The 18750-nt window shown below is 40.6% G+C and overlaps 1 protein-coding gene across 1 annotated transcript in view; it reads right to left on the reverse strand.

Moving 5' to 3' along the window:
* The window catches only part of LOC144521068 (uncharacterized), a 140969-nt gene that overhangs the window by 30112 nt on the left and 92107 nt on the right, over nucleotides 1-18750 (reverse strand). Inside the window, exons 10-12 of the mRNA XM_078255338.1 lie at nucleotides 13603-13723; nucleotides 9915-10078; nucleotides 9266-9368 (exon numbers count right to left, since the gene is read on the reverse strand). Coding sequence (XP_078111464.1) covers nucleotides 9266-9368; nucleotides 9915-10078; nucleotides 13603-13723 — 388 coding nt within the window. The remainder of the gene's footprint in view (nucleotides 1-9265; nucleotides 9369-9914; nucleotides 10079-13602; nucleotides 13724-18750) is intronic.

An 18750-nucleotide genomic window follows, 5' to 3' on the forward strand; every position in this document is an offset into this window, starting at 1 on the left:
AATACTTCTATACATATTTACCCTTACTTATATACATATATGTATATATACATATATATGTATATATATATTTATAAATACATATACATATATATATACACACACAAATAAATATATATACATATATATACTGTATGTGTTTGTATGTATATATATATGTATATATACATACATATGTATATATACACGCATGTATATACATATACATATATATATGTATATGTATATATATACACATATATATGTATACATATATACACACGTTTTAAATCAGTCAAAAAAAACACGTAACTAATGATTATTTTCATTAACAGTTATTCTATGAAGTAACAGTAATTGTTCAGTTAAATGTCCATGACATAATGCATTTGTTGTGCATGCTAAAATGCTAAGTAAAATGGTGAACATGGTAAACACGCCTATGAGCATATTAGCATGCTGACATTAGCATTCACGCAAAGCACCGCTGTGCCTAGACAGCCTCACAGAGCCGAGCTAACAGAGCAAATAAAACATCATGGAATGAGGATGAAAAGTGGAGCAGTGGTTATGTAGCTGAAACAGTTTTGACTAAGTCAAGTAAGGATTCTTTAAATTTGATAATTAAATAATTGTACCCCAGATACAGTATGTACAGAACGGGACATTTTACAGTGTAAAAACAAACTTGTCGTGGCCGAGTTGGGTTAGTGGGTAGAGCAGGCGCACATATACTTAGTGGTTTATGCCTCGACGCAGAGTACCAGGGTTCGAGTTCGACCTGTGACGACTTCCTGCATGTCTTCCCCCTCTCTCTCCCCTTTATCACCTAGCGGTCCTATCCATTAAAGGTGGAAAAGCCCCCCAAAAAATGACATTAACATTCAAAAATATGCAGAAAGTAGCTAAAACAATATCCATTTTCCCGAGATATTGTGAACCAATAAACTGTGTTTGCACATGTACGAATATGTAAGTTTGTACGAACAAACATTTTAGGCAAAAAACCTACATTCCCCAAATTCTGCCCGAGACTTTTTGCCCTTTAATCATTTGCTGAAGTGTCTGCTTCTTTCATCAGTCTTGCATGTGTGTGTGTGTGTGTGTGTGTCCTGAGAGGCAGCAGTCTGTCTACACAAAATTTGGCTTGCAGAATGGATCAGAGCCCTCGGTGCTCACAAGGGACAGTCTGGAGACGGCAGTTCCCGAGAGACTCACATTACATCAATTCTTAGTTACAAGCTGTAACACACACACACACACACACACACACACACACACACACACACACACACACACACGTTACCACCACATCTAAATATAAAGAGAGACAGTAAGTGAGACAGACAGACAGAGTAAGAAGAGTATATGTGCAAATATAGTAAATCTCCCACCTCCTCTCTGCAGCCTGGATTACTGCAGCTCATTAGAAACTTCCTTTGACACAGAATATAAGAGAATATGAGAGTGGGGCACAGGCGGGCGGCCATTATGACTCAATTAATAAACTACCTCTGAGCCACAAAGTGGGTGAAAATCAAAAGCTCTATTCGTAAGGCTGTGAAGTTAAAACAAAGGGAGGAGCGGGACGAGGAGGTGGGGACGAAAAATGAAGCAGAAAAAGGCCAAATGTAAATTCTTGTATCACTAAAGTTTAGGCAGAGCGTGGTGTAAATCTAACACATAGTATTCATCTCCCAAGTGACAGGAGCACTGAAATACAATTTAAAAAATCTGACCTGAGACCAATAAAATAATGCTTCTGACCAGTGACGGACTGGGATCAAAAAACGGCCCTGGGATTTGCAACACACCAGCCATATTTTTGTCAATAACCTAGCTTGAAAATTAGTAACTCTGCCTTCCGAGTGTATCTTTCCACGCACTTTGCTGCAGTACAATCTTGAATATTTGTGGATGCATGCATAAAATAACTTATCAAAATTAACCAAAGACAAATTATCAGTAGGGGCCCATAGGGGTCCATAGGGGGGCAGCCCTACTGGCATTTGCCCAAATTACAGATGACCAGTCTGTCACTGCTTCTGACCTACTTCAGGTCATGTAACGCTCACAACACTTGGTGTAAGAAAAGGTTTAAAACAAACACTTATAAGTAACTGTAGTTTTTTTTTTTTTTTGCAGTACTGCAAGTATATTCATCCAGTTTCTACTTATTCCGCTTCATAAACACATGCTGTGTCCCAATTCCCCACTGCATACTAATTCTTCCTGGGTTTTGAGTACAGTACGTACTGTGACACAGTTCAGCGTACTCAAAGATGTCAGTGTGCAAAAACTAAATTCTCCTGGATTTTGAGAGTGGAGTTGATGTACACTATCAGCCCACAGTGCCATTCTCAAAAGAAGTAAGGAGGTGCTCACACTTGCAAAAGTATTAAAACTACTTGTTGACAGACTGAAGGAACGTCACAGAGGAAAAAGTATTAAATCATCAAAAACATTTTTTGCTTTCTCTTTGTTCCTTTTCCGGTTGTTAAACTAGTCAAGGCTTTCTAATGTCACAGTTTGATCTAATATCTTCTGTTTTTGTTAAAGTTTATACAGTTTTTAGACTGTTACTTCCCCCCCCCGACAAGCCAACATTCACACCCACTTTATACCGTGATTGGTCAGCTGTAGAGAGGTGATAATGAACCCTGGGTTGGAACTTCTCTCTCTAGCTTTCTTTTTCATTTATTACTCATCACGCAACTATTTATGTCACTTTTCATGTGAACAACCGAGTGCAATACTATGACTGTTGTCCAGGAGGCATCTGAAAATATGCGCTGTTGTCTATATATTTAAAACTCCCATATCATGCTCATTTTCAGGTTCATATTTGTATTTTGGGTTTCTACTAGAACATGTTGACATGCTTTAATGTTCAAAAAACACATTATTTTGATCATACTGTCTGTCTGAATATACCTGTATTTACCCTCTGAAACGCTTTATTTTTGCGCCTGTCTCTTGAAGACCAGTCCGCTCTAATTGGCTTGTGGAAAAAAATATGGTGCAGCTTTTCAAAGGAAGTTCTCAAGTCGTGGGTGGAGATCCTCAGATGGGGGGGCGGTATATTCTAACGAGCCTGCATGTGACATAGGAAGGGGAGAAAATCTGGATGGCTTGTTGAATCTCATGTAATCTGATTGAGGTAGTCCACAAAAAACTGACTAGGTTGTCTTATTTCACACGTTTGTCGGTTGGTAGACACTCCAGATACCCATGTGCACAAGCACTGAAGAAGTGATTTTTTTCATATGTCCCCTTAAAACAATATCGCATCTCCCACTTTTGATTTGTGACACGATCAGACAAAACTTTGGCCCCTATCTTGCACTCACCGCGGCGCAGTGCAAAGCCAGACGCAAGTCTTTGCTAGTTTAAGACCGACGCAGTTGTCAATTTCCAGCGCTCACGTCGTTTAAATAGCAAATGAACCTGCACCCATCTTTGCACCTATGGGCGTGCTGGTCTTACAGGGAGGTGTGTTCAGGTGCTATCTTGAGGCAGTGGGAAGTGATCGCGCCATTGACCAACAAAAACCTGGTCTAAAGTCAATAACGCAGCATTTCATTGTTATTGTAACAGCAAATTAGTGAAATGCGCGTGCACACTATGCTTGTTACACACACAGGGATGCGCAGCAGCACACAAACATGCAAAAGATTACAAATAAAAATATTACGGTGCAAATCCTCCATCATAATAGCAATGCGGCAAGGTACAAACGTGCCTGGCTTTTAAAGGGAATGGGAGATGACACTTGGTTTATTGCATGTTATGCCCAAAACACACCTCTGATTAATGAAGACACTAAGTACAACCCTTTTGAACCATGCGTGCGGCGCACGGACCCTTTTTTCCGCCGTCAAACTAGCAGAAGTGGATTTGGACACGCCCTAAACACACCTGTGTTTTTGTCTACAGCAGAACAGCAGAACAGTCGGCCACTAGGAAAACTGGACGCACAATAGACTGTACCGCTCTCTGAAACCAGAGTCATACAGGTTTTGTTGACCCTTTTCATTTGATGGAGACTCGAAAGGCCCTATCTTGCACCCGGCGCAGCACAGCGCAAAGCCCGAGCCAAGTGTCTTTGCTAGTTTAAGACCGACGCAGTTGTCAATTTCCCGTCCAGCGCACACATCTTTTAAATAGCAAATGCACCTGCGCCCATTTGTGCGCCCATGGGCATGCTGGTCTTACAGGTCCAGGCGCCATTGTCCAACAAAAACCTGGTCTAAAGTCAATAACGTAGCATTTCATTGTTATTTTAACAGCGCTTTAGTAAAATGCGCCTAGGCTCGTGCACAGCACGTGCACACTATGCTTGTTACACACACAGGGACGCGCAGCAGCACACAAACATGCAAATCCAAATCATAATAGCAATGTGCCAAGGTACAAATGTCAGTTTTACTTTGATATACCAACATAGCCCCCTCATTCATTTCAATGAGACACAGTGACAGCAGTGCAGACGCAGAGTTCTCTAGCAGAAAAAGTTGAACCTGGCTCAACTGTTGACGTTGTATGAGAACGCACTGTGTATGCTGAATGCATGTTTCAGGTACAGTAGATTACTTTGTACCGTGAATGGCATATTTCATTTGTTTACCTGGCGATCGTCCCGACAGAGGATTACAAAAAATGCTATGATAACTTTTCAGAGTTGTATCAAACAGCTGTGTTTTGGTGTCTAATAAAACGGACCCAAACTTTTCTTTTTACAGTTTTCAGCGGTGATCCAGAATGAAAATCTGTGGAATTTAGTAGACTGTTTTTCTGCTTGGGATGGAGATTTGTTATCATTCTGAGTTTAATTTTAATTTTTTTTTAATTGTTTAAAATCTGCAGAAAATTCTGCGTCCTAAGCAAGGTTATAATCGTTAACGAAAACGAACAAAATAACGAAAACTAGGTGGGAAAAAACATTGTTGTTAACTGAAATAAAAATAAAAACGAGGCATTACAAAAAAACGATAACTAAACTAAAACTGTAATGTCTGTTTGCAAAACTAACTAAAATAAAATAAAATTATAGAGTAAATATCCTTAGTTTTCGTCTTTGTCGATGTCTTTCATAGAGCAAATAACATTGTATCTTTCCGACCATGACATTTGTAGACATGTATAGTTTCCGACTGGGAACCCAGAAATCACGACATTCCACGTCAAATTGAACCCAACATAGTCCACGACCCTCGCCTGGCACCATAGCGGTACTGAAAGTCGGAAGAAAGCGGAAGTCCTATTTGATTATGACTGTGTCAGATAAAGCGCCTTGCAGTGGAAGGTGGTAAAATATGTGGACAATTTATTACAGGGAAAAATCCCACGAATTTGAAAGTGCATTTGAGAAGCGCACACAAGCTAGGAGGCTAACCTAGCTTACCTTAACAAGGTAAAGGAGAACGCAAAGCCCCCTTTCCCCGAAACAGAAGCTAACCCCGGTAACGTTACGGGCATGGATGTATGGATACAGGGCCAGGCAGCATGACAGAGACAACAGCAGGACAGAGAACACTACAGGAGGGCTTTCACCGGCGACCCGATAGCTGCTGGTTAGTAAATACGCAGGAACACCAAAAGCGGGAGGAAGCGTGGGTTAATATGTGTTGATACTGGGATGTCTACACAACTGTGTGACTCCATTGACTTCAAAACGTTCGCCACTTTCCTCGAACCAAAGTAGAAAACACCTGTTCATGTCTTCTTTAGTCTGTTGGCTATTTAGTTTTTTTTCCTGGAACACGTCACTTACACATTTTGCTCTTACTGCAGCGTCTTGTGTAGACTGTTTACATATTTATGACCATATGTAGGCTACATTTTATGTACTGGTGTTATTGTTGAATACATTGTGAATACATATTTCTAAAATTGTATGTTTTTATTGAGTTATTATTACACAATACTTTTTCTGACCTTATTGAATGCCCCGACAAATAACCCATATTACAAAAAAAGGCTAAAACTAAGACTAAAACTAATAAAAACTAAACTAAAACTAAGCATTTTCAAAAAATAAAAACTAAACTAAACTAGCAAACCCGCTTTAAAAACGAATTAAAACTAAACTGAATTTGAAAATAAGTCAAAACAAAATAAAAATAAAAACTAATGCAAAACTATAATAAATAAATAAAGTATAATAACCTAGTCCTAAGATTCCGTGTGGCCCTGCTGAACCATTCAAACTCATGTATCTCTTTATCAAACTGGACTTCTTGTATCATGTGCCATTGTCTTACCTGTACCTCGAAGGAACATGTCTAACATAGTGCTGTTTTCAGTCTGAACGCCTGGTAGCACAATCTAAAGTTTATCGTTCTCCATGTGTATCTATATTTGGTAACACTTTACTTGAAGGTATCTACATAAGAGTGACATGACAGTGTCATGAACACATGACACTGTCATGACACTGTCATGACACATGAACACTAACCCTAACCCTAACCCTAACTTGTCATGACAAAAACCGAATAACACAAAAAGCGTTATGTCATAAACATTCATGACTTGTTTATAATGTTTATGACACGTTCATGACAGTGTCATGTCAGTCTTATGTAGATACCTTCAAGTAAAGTGCAACCATGTATTTTCCCCAGTGGCATTAACAGATGGGATATTCCAACAGAGAAAGAGAGAGAGAGAGAGAGAGAGAGAGAGAGAGAGAGAGAGAGAGAGAGACAGAGAGAGAGAGAGAGAGAGAGAGCTCTTTTTTGCTTGTATTGGTACATTTAAATGAAAAGCAATCACACTGCAAATTGCTTGGATTTTTTTTATAATTTTTTAAAAATATTTTTTAATATATTAAAATTCCTCCCAATGCAAATTCATTACCAGTTCTCCCTCTGGCAGTGAATTAAAACGCCCCTTTACATATTCATCAGTGCATATCGATCATTGCTCATCACGACTCTTCTGATTGACAATTAACGGGTAGAAGAAGCCGAGCTGCAAACTGAACATGACTTATATTAAAGCAAATAAAGGTTCAAAGAAAGAGGTGCAATGTCACCGCTGAGGATGTTAATTTGATCTGGATTGTCAGTGACCCCTCTGGTCATCCTGCGGCCAATCTCTTATATCTCTATAAAATGCTCCACCACTCTTTTTTGCAAAGAGCTTTTTTTCCAGTGCTCCAAATGTTAAACCTATGGCTAATGCCTGGTTAGATATTTTTCACTATGAGTAAAGATTTATGGTTCTGGGTTGAATCTACGCCATATATACGTACGTAGGTATGCGTGGCTACAGACCCTACGCAGGACCCTAAAAAGCAGCAGCCTGACGTGCACCTCACCAGAAATGTAACTACATGTCGCAGCGACACAGACCGAAACAACTGTGATTGATTCGCTTGGCCGTGGCTTGGTAGAGTCGCATTTCCCTCTACTTATTTCCACGTTCTCCTTCTCCATGAACAACACGAAATCAAGGAGGGGGTTACCTTTTCCTGCTACAGCTTTCCGACAGTGTTCAGAAAGCACAGGGGAGACACTTTGTTTCTCCGTCTCCGCTGCCGGAGTATGTACTCGCTCCGAAGCTAATCTCCGTCACTCTCTCACTCGCTCTACCACACACTCCCCACACACCGGCTTTGCTATTTTCTTCAAGAGATACACTAGAACGACGCAGACACACCAGCGCACAAGAATAAATCCCCACACTTACGGCGTAGGCTCTGCGTAGATACTACGTACTACTATAAATCAGCCTTTAGGTGATCGCTTGCTTATGTTTTTACGAGCTGTTTCAGAGATGTAATCTTTGCACATGCACTTTAAAACCCAATTAACTGCTTTAGGGATTGTCGGTCCTTTGCTTGTGTGGGAATTTGTCCGTTCTTTTTTATGTTTTTTTTACCACTATTACATCCTGTAACGCCCTGCAGCCCTGCTATGACATGAACTACTACGACTACCATTTTCTAGTCATAGTTCCATTATCTTTATTGTGACTATTACTGCCACTGTTCATCACACCCCCAACCGGCACCGTCAGTCACCGCCTACCAAGAGCCTGGGTCTGGCCGAGGTTTCGTCCTAAAAGGGAGTTCTTCCTCGCCACTGTCGCATTAGCCACTGCTAATGCTTGCTCTTGGGGGAATTACTAGAATAGTTGGGACTTTATAAATTATAGAGTGTGGTCTAGACCTACTCTATCTGTAAAGTGTCTCGAGATAACTCTTGTTATGATTTGATACAATGAATAAAATTTAATTGAATTATTACAGTTTTATACTGTCCTCTAACTCAGTGTTTCTCAAATGGGGATACGTGTACCCCTAGGGGTACTTTGGAGGACTTCATGGGGTCCGTGACATTTTTTGCTAAATATTTTTCAGTTACAAGGCTGAAGTTACTTCTACTGGAGCTGTTTTTGAAGTTTGTCACCTTTTTTTGAAGGTTTTGTCGCTTTTTCCTACTTTTTTTTTCTTCTTCTAAGTTTTTGTCTCTTTTTTCAGTTTTTTTTCTGCTTTTTTCAGTTTGTCGCTTATTTAATTTTTTTTGTCACTTTTGTCGCCCTAGTGTAGCCTTCCTTCTTTCTACTGTCTTTTTCCAAGTTTGTGTCGGCTTTTTCCACAGCATTTAAATGTTTTCCAGGTACAAAGCTGTTGTTTAGTAAATCTATCGCTGACATCGCTGTATTGTTCCTCTTTATAGAGACTTATTTTTTCTACCAAAAATTATTTGCGCTGGTTAGGGGGTACATGGCTTAAAAAAAATGTTCACATGGGGAACATTATTGAAAAAAGTTTGAGAACCACTGCTCTAACTTATACTTTATACTTATTATACTTTTTTATATTCTTTAACATACTGTTTTATATGCCATCTGTCTGATCTGTTGTGTTGTTGTTTTTTAGCTCTTGCATCCCAATTCCACGTGGTTCTCGACTCCATGCAGCAAAGACACTTGATCTTCAAGAGTCAGAGCAAAGCCTATTCTTAAAAGGTGCTTTGTCCACAGGGACTTGTGAAGCTGTCAAACTCATCCAAGCTTGAATCTCCATCAGTTTAGCAATTATAGATTTGAATTTCTCCTGTGTCATATTGATATGTTGTCTCCATTTTTGTCGCCAGCACCACCTTAGCCACAGACTCCTTTCCCTTCTCCCTCCGAGTGTTCTTGTATTGTAAATCCCTTCTCCTCAACCATGTGAGTCTGTGGCTGCATTTAGGCCTTCATTCCTATTGCCAGGAGCCTTAACTTTTGAAGGTCACAGTGCTTATTTGCCCTAAACAGTGGCTGCATAACTCACCGGTCCAACCTGCCACACAGCGACAGAAGCCGGTCACTGGATCACAGCCGTCAGCGTTGACACAGTCACATCTCTCTCTGCAGTTCAGCCCGTATGATCCCTCCTGACAACCAGAACACAGCAGACACAATTATAGAAATGCACTTTAAACTGCAGAACTATAACTAATATACTGTGCAACGTACCAGAGAAGTAGTGTTTTTTTAAGGGCTGCAACTAACGATGATTTTCATCGTGGATTAATCTGTTGATTTCTTTCTTGATTAATCAATTAGTTATTTGGTCTATAAAATGTCACAAAATGGTGACGAATGTAGATGAGTGTTTCCCAAAGCCCAAGACGACGTCGTCAAATGTCTTGTTTTGTCCACAACTCAAAGATTTTGAGTTTACTGTCACAGAGGAGAGAAGAACTAGAACATATTCACATTTAACAAGCTGACATCAGAGAATGTGTACTGAGAGTTTCGACTCAAACCGAGTAATCGATTATCAAAATAGTTGGTGATTAATTTAATAGTTGACAACTACTTGATTCATCTTTGCAGCTCTAGTGTTTATCAATTTAGTTGAATCCAAACTCTGGCCCCTTCCTGAAAAACACTGCTGCAGCTATTTCCACTCAAAAGAGACTGCCGTGACCACTTACATGACACGGTACGTCGCAGAGCTCGTCCCTCCAGCCCGGAGAGCAGGTGCAGGTCCCGTTGGCGGGGTCGCAGGCTGCCTCGTTGGCACACTGACATGTCTGATTGCAGCTCAGTCCCCAAGCACCACTGGAGCAAGGGATGGAGCAGTCCACACCCTGCCAACCTGGACACAGACACGGAGACAATTCATTTGAGTCTAATGTGATTCATGCACACCTGTGAAGCACCTTGTTTGGAAAGGTTCTATCAAAATAAAGTTGACTTATTCACTTAAAGTATCACTAAAATGATAGTCTTGCATTGCCAGACCTTCCTCCACAGCGCAAAAAAGGAAAAGGGTTTGGCTAGTCCACACAGCATTCTCGGATGGGAGAAAAACATGCTCTGGTTTATTGGCATTTCTTAAAATTAGGTCTGTCAGCATTAATGCGTTAATCACGATGCGATTAAGGGCCGAGCATAATGCGTTAATTTTTTTTAATTGTATTAATCGCATGCTGCCATTTATTAATTTATTTTCACTTCACTCGGCTTTGCGTCATGCCTAACAGGCTACTATTTTGCCGTACTTCCTCATAACACATCCTGCTGCTGCAGGAATAGCAACGCGGATTTCGGTGCCTCATTCCGGTGCCACTGATATGCCTGCACTTCTCTCTGATGCTCTGAAACAGACGTTACAGGAAACAGAAACATCGCTGCACGTGACGCTGGTTAACACTATACTCAACAACAGCTAAGTTAGCCTACCGCTAGCTAGTAGCTGGATTAAACACAGTTACAATGCTGACAGCTAACGCTAAACGGTGTAAAGCGTGTCTGTATTTCACTGTAGAGGATTCAACACCGGGATGTAACAAACTGCAGCTGCTGTTGTCGGAAAAACACAGACGGTGCGTTCAATGAAACTGGTCATTTACAGCCTCATGGTGCATTCAAAGTTGTTTGTTCAAATGTGTGACTAGATTAAATATATAATAAACAAATACAAATCTTAAGTTAAGTTCATAAAGTCACTTTCTTTGCATTCATTAGATTTCCAATTAAGATACACTGGTAAGAATTGCTTTCCATTGTTAATATGTACTTAAAAACTATTCTGAAATGCAAAATAATAGAATTTTAATAATGTGATAAAACATGCGATTAACTATAGAAATTCAATGATTAATCACGATTAAGAAAATGTAATCGTTTGACAGCCCTACTTTAAACCAATCACAATCGTCTTGGGCGGTGCTAAGTGCTGAGCGGAGCCACGGTGCCTCTGCTAAATAGCCTCAGGAAGGAACTTGTGTACGTTCAAAAGTAATTTTAGTCGTGCAACAGAAAACTCAGATTGGTCAGATTATAAAATGTTCTGTTTCCATGAGCAGTGAAGTGAAGTGAAGATATAACAAAACTATGACAATAAGACCCAAATTGTGATTACCCAGAATTATCATTTTAGTATATCAACGACGTTTCATTTCCGGGATTGTTCAGATGCAGTCGGAAATTCCGCTTGATGTCCCTCATTTCAGCCGGATGTCCGTCACCTTCCTCTTTCTTTGTGTTGCCGTTCTAACCTCCGGTGGATTTGTGAGGACTATGGTTAACTGCTCCTCAGATCTCTGCAGGGTAAATCCAGACAGCTAGCTAGACTATCTGTCCAATCTGAGTTTTCTCTCTCACGACTATTTTGCAGCAGCTCTGTGCGGAGTTTAGCGACGCCCATGACGATTCTGATTGGTTTAAAGAAATGCCAATAAACCAGAGCACGTTTTTCTCCCATCCCAGAATGCTGTGTGGAGTAGCTAGACCCTCTTCCAGCTCTGGCAAAGCGAGACTATACGACACGTAACCACACAGTGTTCAAGGGAAATGTAAGATTAGTACTACAAGCAGTGTTGCCAGATAAAGATTTTGATTCCAAGCCAAGCATACACAAAACCAGCCAAATTTCTTGGCGGAAAAGAGACCAATCTAGCACATTGTTTTCGGCTCAGCCGGCCGATCCAAACAGACACAGAGTTATTTGCTTCATTCATCACCAGCCAAATTGGCAAGCAACTTTACAATGTTACCCGTCAAAGTTAATTTTTACCCGCATTTGGCGGGTTGGCGGGTGTCAATTTAACCCCCGTTTCACTTTAAAAAAACGTGTTGCTACGTTTTGTGGGGGCTGAACGTGGCCCATCTCTGGCAGTAGGTGGACGAAGCATTCATCACATCCTTTACTTCAACAGTATCACACTGTGAAAATACTCCACCACAAGTGAAAGCATTAGACCTCACAACAGTAAAAGTATGGAAGTATAATTAGCAAAGTTTACTTCAGTAAAAGATCTGAGTACTTCTTCCACCACTGTTAGAAATGATACGAGTTACAGTGTTTATGTTTCTATAAGGGAAATTGAGTTAAAGATTTAAGATGAATCCATGAATGAATGATTTTAAAGGTCCCATGGCATGAAAATTTCACTTTATGAGGTTTTTTTAACATTAATATGAGTTCCCCCAGCCTGCCTATGGTCCCCTAGTGGCTAGAAATGGTGATAAGTGAAAACCGAGCCCTGGGTATCCTGCTCTGCCTTTGAGAAAATGAAAGTTCAGATGGGCCGATCTGGAATCTGCTTCTTATGACGTCATAAGGGGAAAGGTTACCTCCTCTTTCTCTGCTTTGCCCACCCAGAGAATTTGGCCCACCCATGAGAGAGAGAGAGAGACATCATGGCTTGCAGACAAGTAAAGTGGCAGTTGGTCAAGGCCACACCCCCACCCTCCACCTTGCCCCCCCTCTCTCCTCCTCAATAGCATTTAAAGCTATAGGAACAGAAATGGCACATACTAAGGAAAGCTCATTGTGGGACTGGCTCTAGTGGCTGTAATTCTGCACCAAGGCTGAATTTCGGGAAAGAGACTTCAGATACAGTATTAGGGACCACTAAGGTCTATATAAAAGAGACTTCAGATACAGTATTAGGGGACCACTAAGGCCTATATAAAAGAGACTTCAGATACAGTATTAGGGGACCACTAAGGTCTATATAAAAGAGACTTCAGATACAGTATTAGGGACCACTAAGGTCTATATAAAAGAGACTTCAGATACAGTATTAGGGGACCACTAAGGTCTATATAAAAGAGACTTCAGATACAGTATTAGGGACCACTAAGGTCTATATAAAAGAGACTTCAGATACAGTATTAGGGGACCACTAAGGCCTATATAAAAGAGACTTCAGATACAGTATTAGGGGACCACTAAGGCCTATATAAAAGAGACTTCAGATACAGTATTAGGGGACCACTAAGGTCTATATAAAAGAGACTTCAGATACAGTATTAGGGGACCACTAAGGTCTATATAAAAGAGACTTCAGATACAGTATTAGGGGACCACTAAGGCCTATATAAAAGAGACTTCAGATACAGTATTAGGGGACCACTAGGGTCTATATAAAAGAGACTTCAGATACAGTATTAGGGGACCACTAAGACCTATATAAAAGCATCCAAAGTGACAACAATGTTGGAAAAAGCTTCAAAAACGTCAAAAAAAGCGCAGAAAATAAATCGACAAAAGTGACAGAAAGCTTATAAAATGTCGGGAAAAGTGTCGAAAAAGACGACCAAAACTTTGAAAAAAAAGAATTCTTCAAATTTTGAAGCCAACACAAGGGTTAACAGTGTAAGGAAGGGAACCTTCTTTGCAGATGCAGGAGCCGTCGATGTACGAGCAGGAGATCTCGTTGTGGCAGGAGCATGACGAGGTGCAGTTGGTCCCGTACAGGCCTGCAGGACAGCTGATGGAGCAGTCGTCCCCCTGGACACAGTGGACAGACACACAGACGCTGATGGCAGTGGAAAGGCCCACATTTTTTATAGTTACATATTTTAAAACCACAACCATCAAATCAATCATGATTTATATGGCATTCTTTTCATCACTCCAACCGTAGGTTTATCTTAAAACAACAAAAATGTAATTTTCTAATTTACCTTTGCAGTCATTTCTATAGTCAGAAAACACTGTTCACAAACTGCTCCAAACAGCTCTATTGTAGTCCAGCCTTTACTTCAGAGACAAACGTGCATCACTTTGTAACACGTTATAATGCTCGCCTAGCTGCTAGCATGGCACGCCCTCATACTCTGCTTCTGACTGGCTAGTAGTCCTTACCTAGCTACTGTCAGGGCACGCCCTCATACTCTGCTTCTGACTGGCTAGTAGTCCTTACCTAGCTACTGTCAGGGCACGCCCTCATACTCTGCTTCTGACTGGCTAGTAGTCCTTACCTAGCTACTGAGCATGTACGACTCCCAACAAAGATGGAACAGAAGTGAGATGTCTCACTCTGTAGCTAAAACAGAGAGCTCAACACACAGGGTGAAAAGAGGAGCTGCAGCAATGTGCAGTACAACAAAAATATGGGGTTTTCTGAAAATTAAACCATGTAAACCTATTCTGGTACAACCTCTAAATACAATTATGAACCTGAAAATGAGCATAATATGAGCACTTTAACTTTTGTTCTGTTTAGGTAACTTGTATGCACACTGCTAAAGAGCTGCTAAACAGATTGTCATTGTACTCTGATCCCAATGACAATAATGATCTATCTATTGCCTTCCAACCCTTAAACTGTGAAATAAGACAACCTAGTCAGTTTTTTGTAGGCTGCCTCGATCAGAAAACATGGGCTTCAACAAGCCATTTGAATTCTGGCTCCCTTTCCTTTGTAACATACAGGCTCTTTAGGATGGGGGCTTAAAGAGACAGGCGCTAAAACAGTGAATACAGGTATATTCAGACAGACAGTATGAAAAAAATCATGTTTTTTTTAACATTAAAGCATGTAAACATGTTCTAGTAGAAACCCAAATTAAAGATGCTGTAGGTAGAATTGCAAAGATCCAGGACTTAGCCAAAAAATTTGAACATCCACAACTTCTCAGTCCCTCCCCCCTTTCTGCTAAAGCCCAAAACGGTCTCCTAAGCCCCTCCGCCCACAAGGGAGAATGAATGCTTGTGCATGAGCAGTGATTGGCACGCAGTTAGACACCCCCCCTGTCCCTGATTGGTGCATCTGAACAGGGAGTTGTGGATTTTTGCAAATCACACTACAGGCTGTAGGTGGAGCCAGAGGAGCTGGATTTCTTTTAAATGACCTGCTTCATGTAGTTCTACTGGAACATAGGGTCAGTTTCAGCAAATATGACAGAAAGTTAGTTTTATAAGTCTTACCTACTGCACCGTTAACCCAAGTAACCAAATAATACAGTATGAAAACAGTTTTGTCAATTTCACTCCCTATTCACTATTCAGTGCAACACATTTACCCTCTGGCATTTTACCTGAGTGTCAGAATTCTACACAACCGCATTGTACATTGTGTCATATTTTAAAGATGTGAAACCTACACCTGCCAGTCTGCTGCATTAATAAATGTATTTGAATGTGTTTACTTTAGCTGCAGTGTGTTAAGCTCTCTCTGCCACTGTTCATAACAGTCCAAAGAGGCGTTTCATGATGACGGAAGCCCTCATTCGCTGTCTGTGCTGCTTGTATTCTTCATGAGATGTCCTGCTCAGTTGTTGCGACTGTGTGCGCAGGGGTTTCAGGGTTTCAAGTTTCAGGAATAACTTGACTGACAGCGAGCTTTCACCACCATCTTCCTCTGCAGCAGCTCAGCTCCGGGGGAAACGGGTCTTGCTCGGGACCACGACTGCGTTGAAGTTGAAAGCGGAGATAAAGCAAACAAGCACATGTATTATGGAGGAGAGAGAGGCGATCATCGCTGATGAAACACCCGCAGAGAAACACCATGTCTGTGCTCGTCCAATCAATAGAGGACATGATCCGACCAGTCCAAAAGACAGCGTGGCATTATAGCAGGATGTCTAACCTTATTCTGCACCGTTATGCTGTGAAACGAGCTCCACATAAACATGAACCTCCAGCACGCCGGCGCATTGATCAGGACCTTTAACATATAAGCTGTGCTAATTAAAGCTGCCTGCTCCCAACCCGCTGCCTTTAAATTGCTATTAATCTAATATTCACAAAGCCAACGCAAATGTGCAAAGACAGGAGAAGAGAGGAGCCTTATTAAAAAGTTGTTGAATTAAGCACTTAAAAAAAAAACTTTGTTAATAAATAACGTGAGTGCGCCCAACAAGGAAAATCCTCAGAATTTCCCAGGGGGAGTGGGGGTTCTAACAAGATTCCTCTGGAATAATAAATACGTGTGGATCGATGAGCGACGTCGTGTGGTGCTTTATTAGCTTGTCGTTTTTATTTTTCTTACCTCACATCTGAGATCAGAGGCAATAAATAAGTAAACTGTATTCAAACAGGATTGATTTAATCACTTCAAAATCACATCAATTACATGCTCTGCCATCTATTGGAGGAATGTGTTTTTAGTCCAGCAGGTGTATAACCCTCTCAAATTCTTCACATGGAGATGGCAAAAAAACACACACATCTATCTTCCAGGTGTGAATGTGTAACAGTGTGAGTGTGGAGCAGAGTACTGCTTTTAGCAAAACCACCCTGGTTAGATAAAGGTTACAAAAAAAACCCAAGGATGTGCCTGTTAAAGGCAGGGTAGGTAATGTTGGAAAGCTAGCGAGATTTGAAAGTAACATCTCCTCTGGGCTCCGTCTAACCCCTCCCCCTGCCCTATGGGCTCCATCTAACCCAAAGAATTTCTAATAAGGGAAGAAGTTCCACTCTCTCTTTACTTCTGGCTTCTGAACTGGTTGCAGTTCCACCAGAGTTCCATATACACTCAAACAATTGAATCAGGGGGGTTGTGCACTTTAAATAGTTGTTTAATGTTCAGTTTACTTAAAATACATGTCTTTGTTAGGTTAAAATGTTATTTTTAAGTAAAGTCCATGTAATTGTGTCTATTGTTACCTGTAAAAAATATAAATGTGTTGATAAATTCCAAAATATTTAAGTGAATTAGGATTGCAATACTTGTTACATCCTGTAGACGGCAGTATAAAACACCAGCTGCCATCTAAACCAAAAAAGGAGAAGAAGACTGAGATGCGTCAGACTGCACATGCGTATAGCTTTGAACTCCTGACCTGACCCCGCCTGACCCTCCTTCAGTTAATTTTGGTAATTCTGTCGGAAAAGTTGCAGTTGGTGTTTGGTGTCTGATTTGGAAAAGGTAGGAGGACATTTTCTTTCACTCAAACCTGTTTTGTAATATTTTCATGTTGAGTACAATTACTTTGTGATGCAAACATGTAAAAGCAGGTGGGTCTTCGACATGTTCGCTAGCAAACTTAGCTAACGTTAAGCTAACTAGCTAGCTAAATAACGTTAGCTGTATGACCTAGTACCTAACCTTCGGTTTGGTGTTTATCCAGTAGGGCGCCGCTTAGCTATATCTAACGTGTGTAGTGTTTCTAAACTTGAATTTAGTGCTGGTGGCCCAATGTAATTAGCTCAGGTTAGCAGTTAGCTCCGGTCAGCTCGAGTGGAGCAGAGGAAGAGGGTGAACAACCAGAAAAATTCCACAGTGGTGTGGCCGCGGCGCTTTCGCGGTTTTAGAACAGGTAATCCAGCAGGCCACAACACCACAAGCAGCATGCTGCTACTAACATTAGTCTCTGAGCCTGAAGTGAATGTTGTGGCTGTGTTATGCTCGCTGCGCGCTAAACTTTCTGCATTTAGCTAATACAGATAAACAGAAATAGAAAAGGTGCCCATTTGTGGACCTGAACCATCCACTTATTTGTGGTGAATTTTAAAGTTTACTTTGCACATTTATTTAGAGTATAAAATATATAGCCCCCCCAGCCAAATCATTAGTTATTTTTTCATTATTTTTTAATCGGGTTAAGTGTGTGAAAGTCATACTAAGGAATGATGTAAAAGCAGGCTTTAAGGACATTTTTGTCATATTGTAGCTCAGCAACACTATGTAACTACAGCTTGCGCTACACGTCGCTTCGGTCCCCCTACAGGTTGTCTCATTGGAACTACAGCTGCAGCTAAAAGTTGCATAGTGTTGCTTTAAGAACCATGTAAAATGTGCCCCAATAATTGATCTGTTAACATCTTTATACATTTATTTGTCTCTTTTAGTAATCATTATGTTGCAACATTTCAGATCCTGAACAATTGCTTCGTTGATGATTTGTGCTCCTGTCTGGATAAGACCTACTCATAAAAGGTAAGATCATAACTAGCTACCTAATTACTCCAAAATCGGGTATTGCATATTTTTAGGAACATTTATTAGATGACAGCTTCATTATCTTGTTCTGAATAGATTTTTTATTTATTTTAAGGTATAGAGCTCTCTTAAATGCAAGTAATGCATTTCAGTAGTTGATGGCTTCTGTTAATATGTTGAATTTCAGATCCTGGCTGGGATAGCCTTTGTCAGCTCCCTCCTTATTGATGTGTTATAGCTGGACTGCGGAGCTTGCATGTGGTACGTTATGGCAGAAGATAGAAAAACCTTTTTATGAGGTATTACTAAAATAATGAATGTTGACTGTTTTAGTAGGTACCATTAATATAATTTGTGTTCGTGGACATGTTTTCAGATGGAGGCAGAATTTGTCTTACTACTACTACTCCCCTTCTCTCAAAGTTCCTTACACAACTTGACCAACGCACTGAGCAGCTCATGAAAGTGTTGAAGAACAAAGGAGGCTCTGCAGGGAGGAAAATCAGGATCATCATGGCTCCAATGACCAATCAGGTATGTTTTGCTGTTGGTAGAAAATATTATGGAATTATAAGTTGATGTTGACTAGTGAATCTGACTGACTAGAGTGTATCTGTGAATGCACCCTTAAAGTGCCCATATTATGCTC

This window comes from Sander vitreus, chromosome 1 (assembly GCF_031162955.1).
Source record: "Sander vitreus isolate 19-12246 chromosome 1, sanVit1, whole genome shotgun sequence".
Classification (NCBI taxonomy): Eukaryota; Metazoa; Chordata; class Actinopteri; order Perciformes; family Percidae; genus Sander; species Sander vitreus.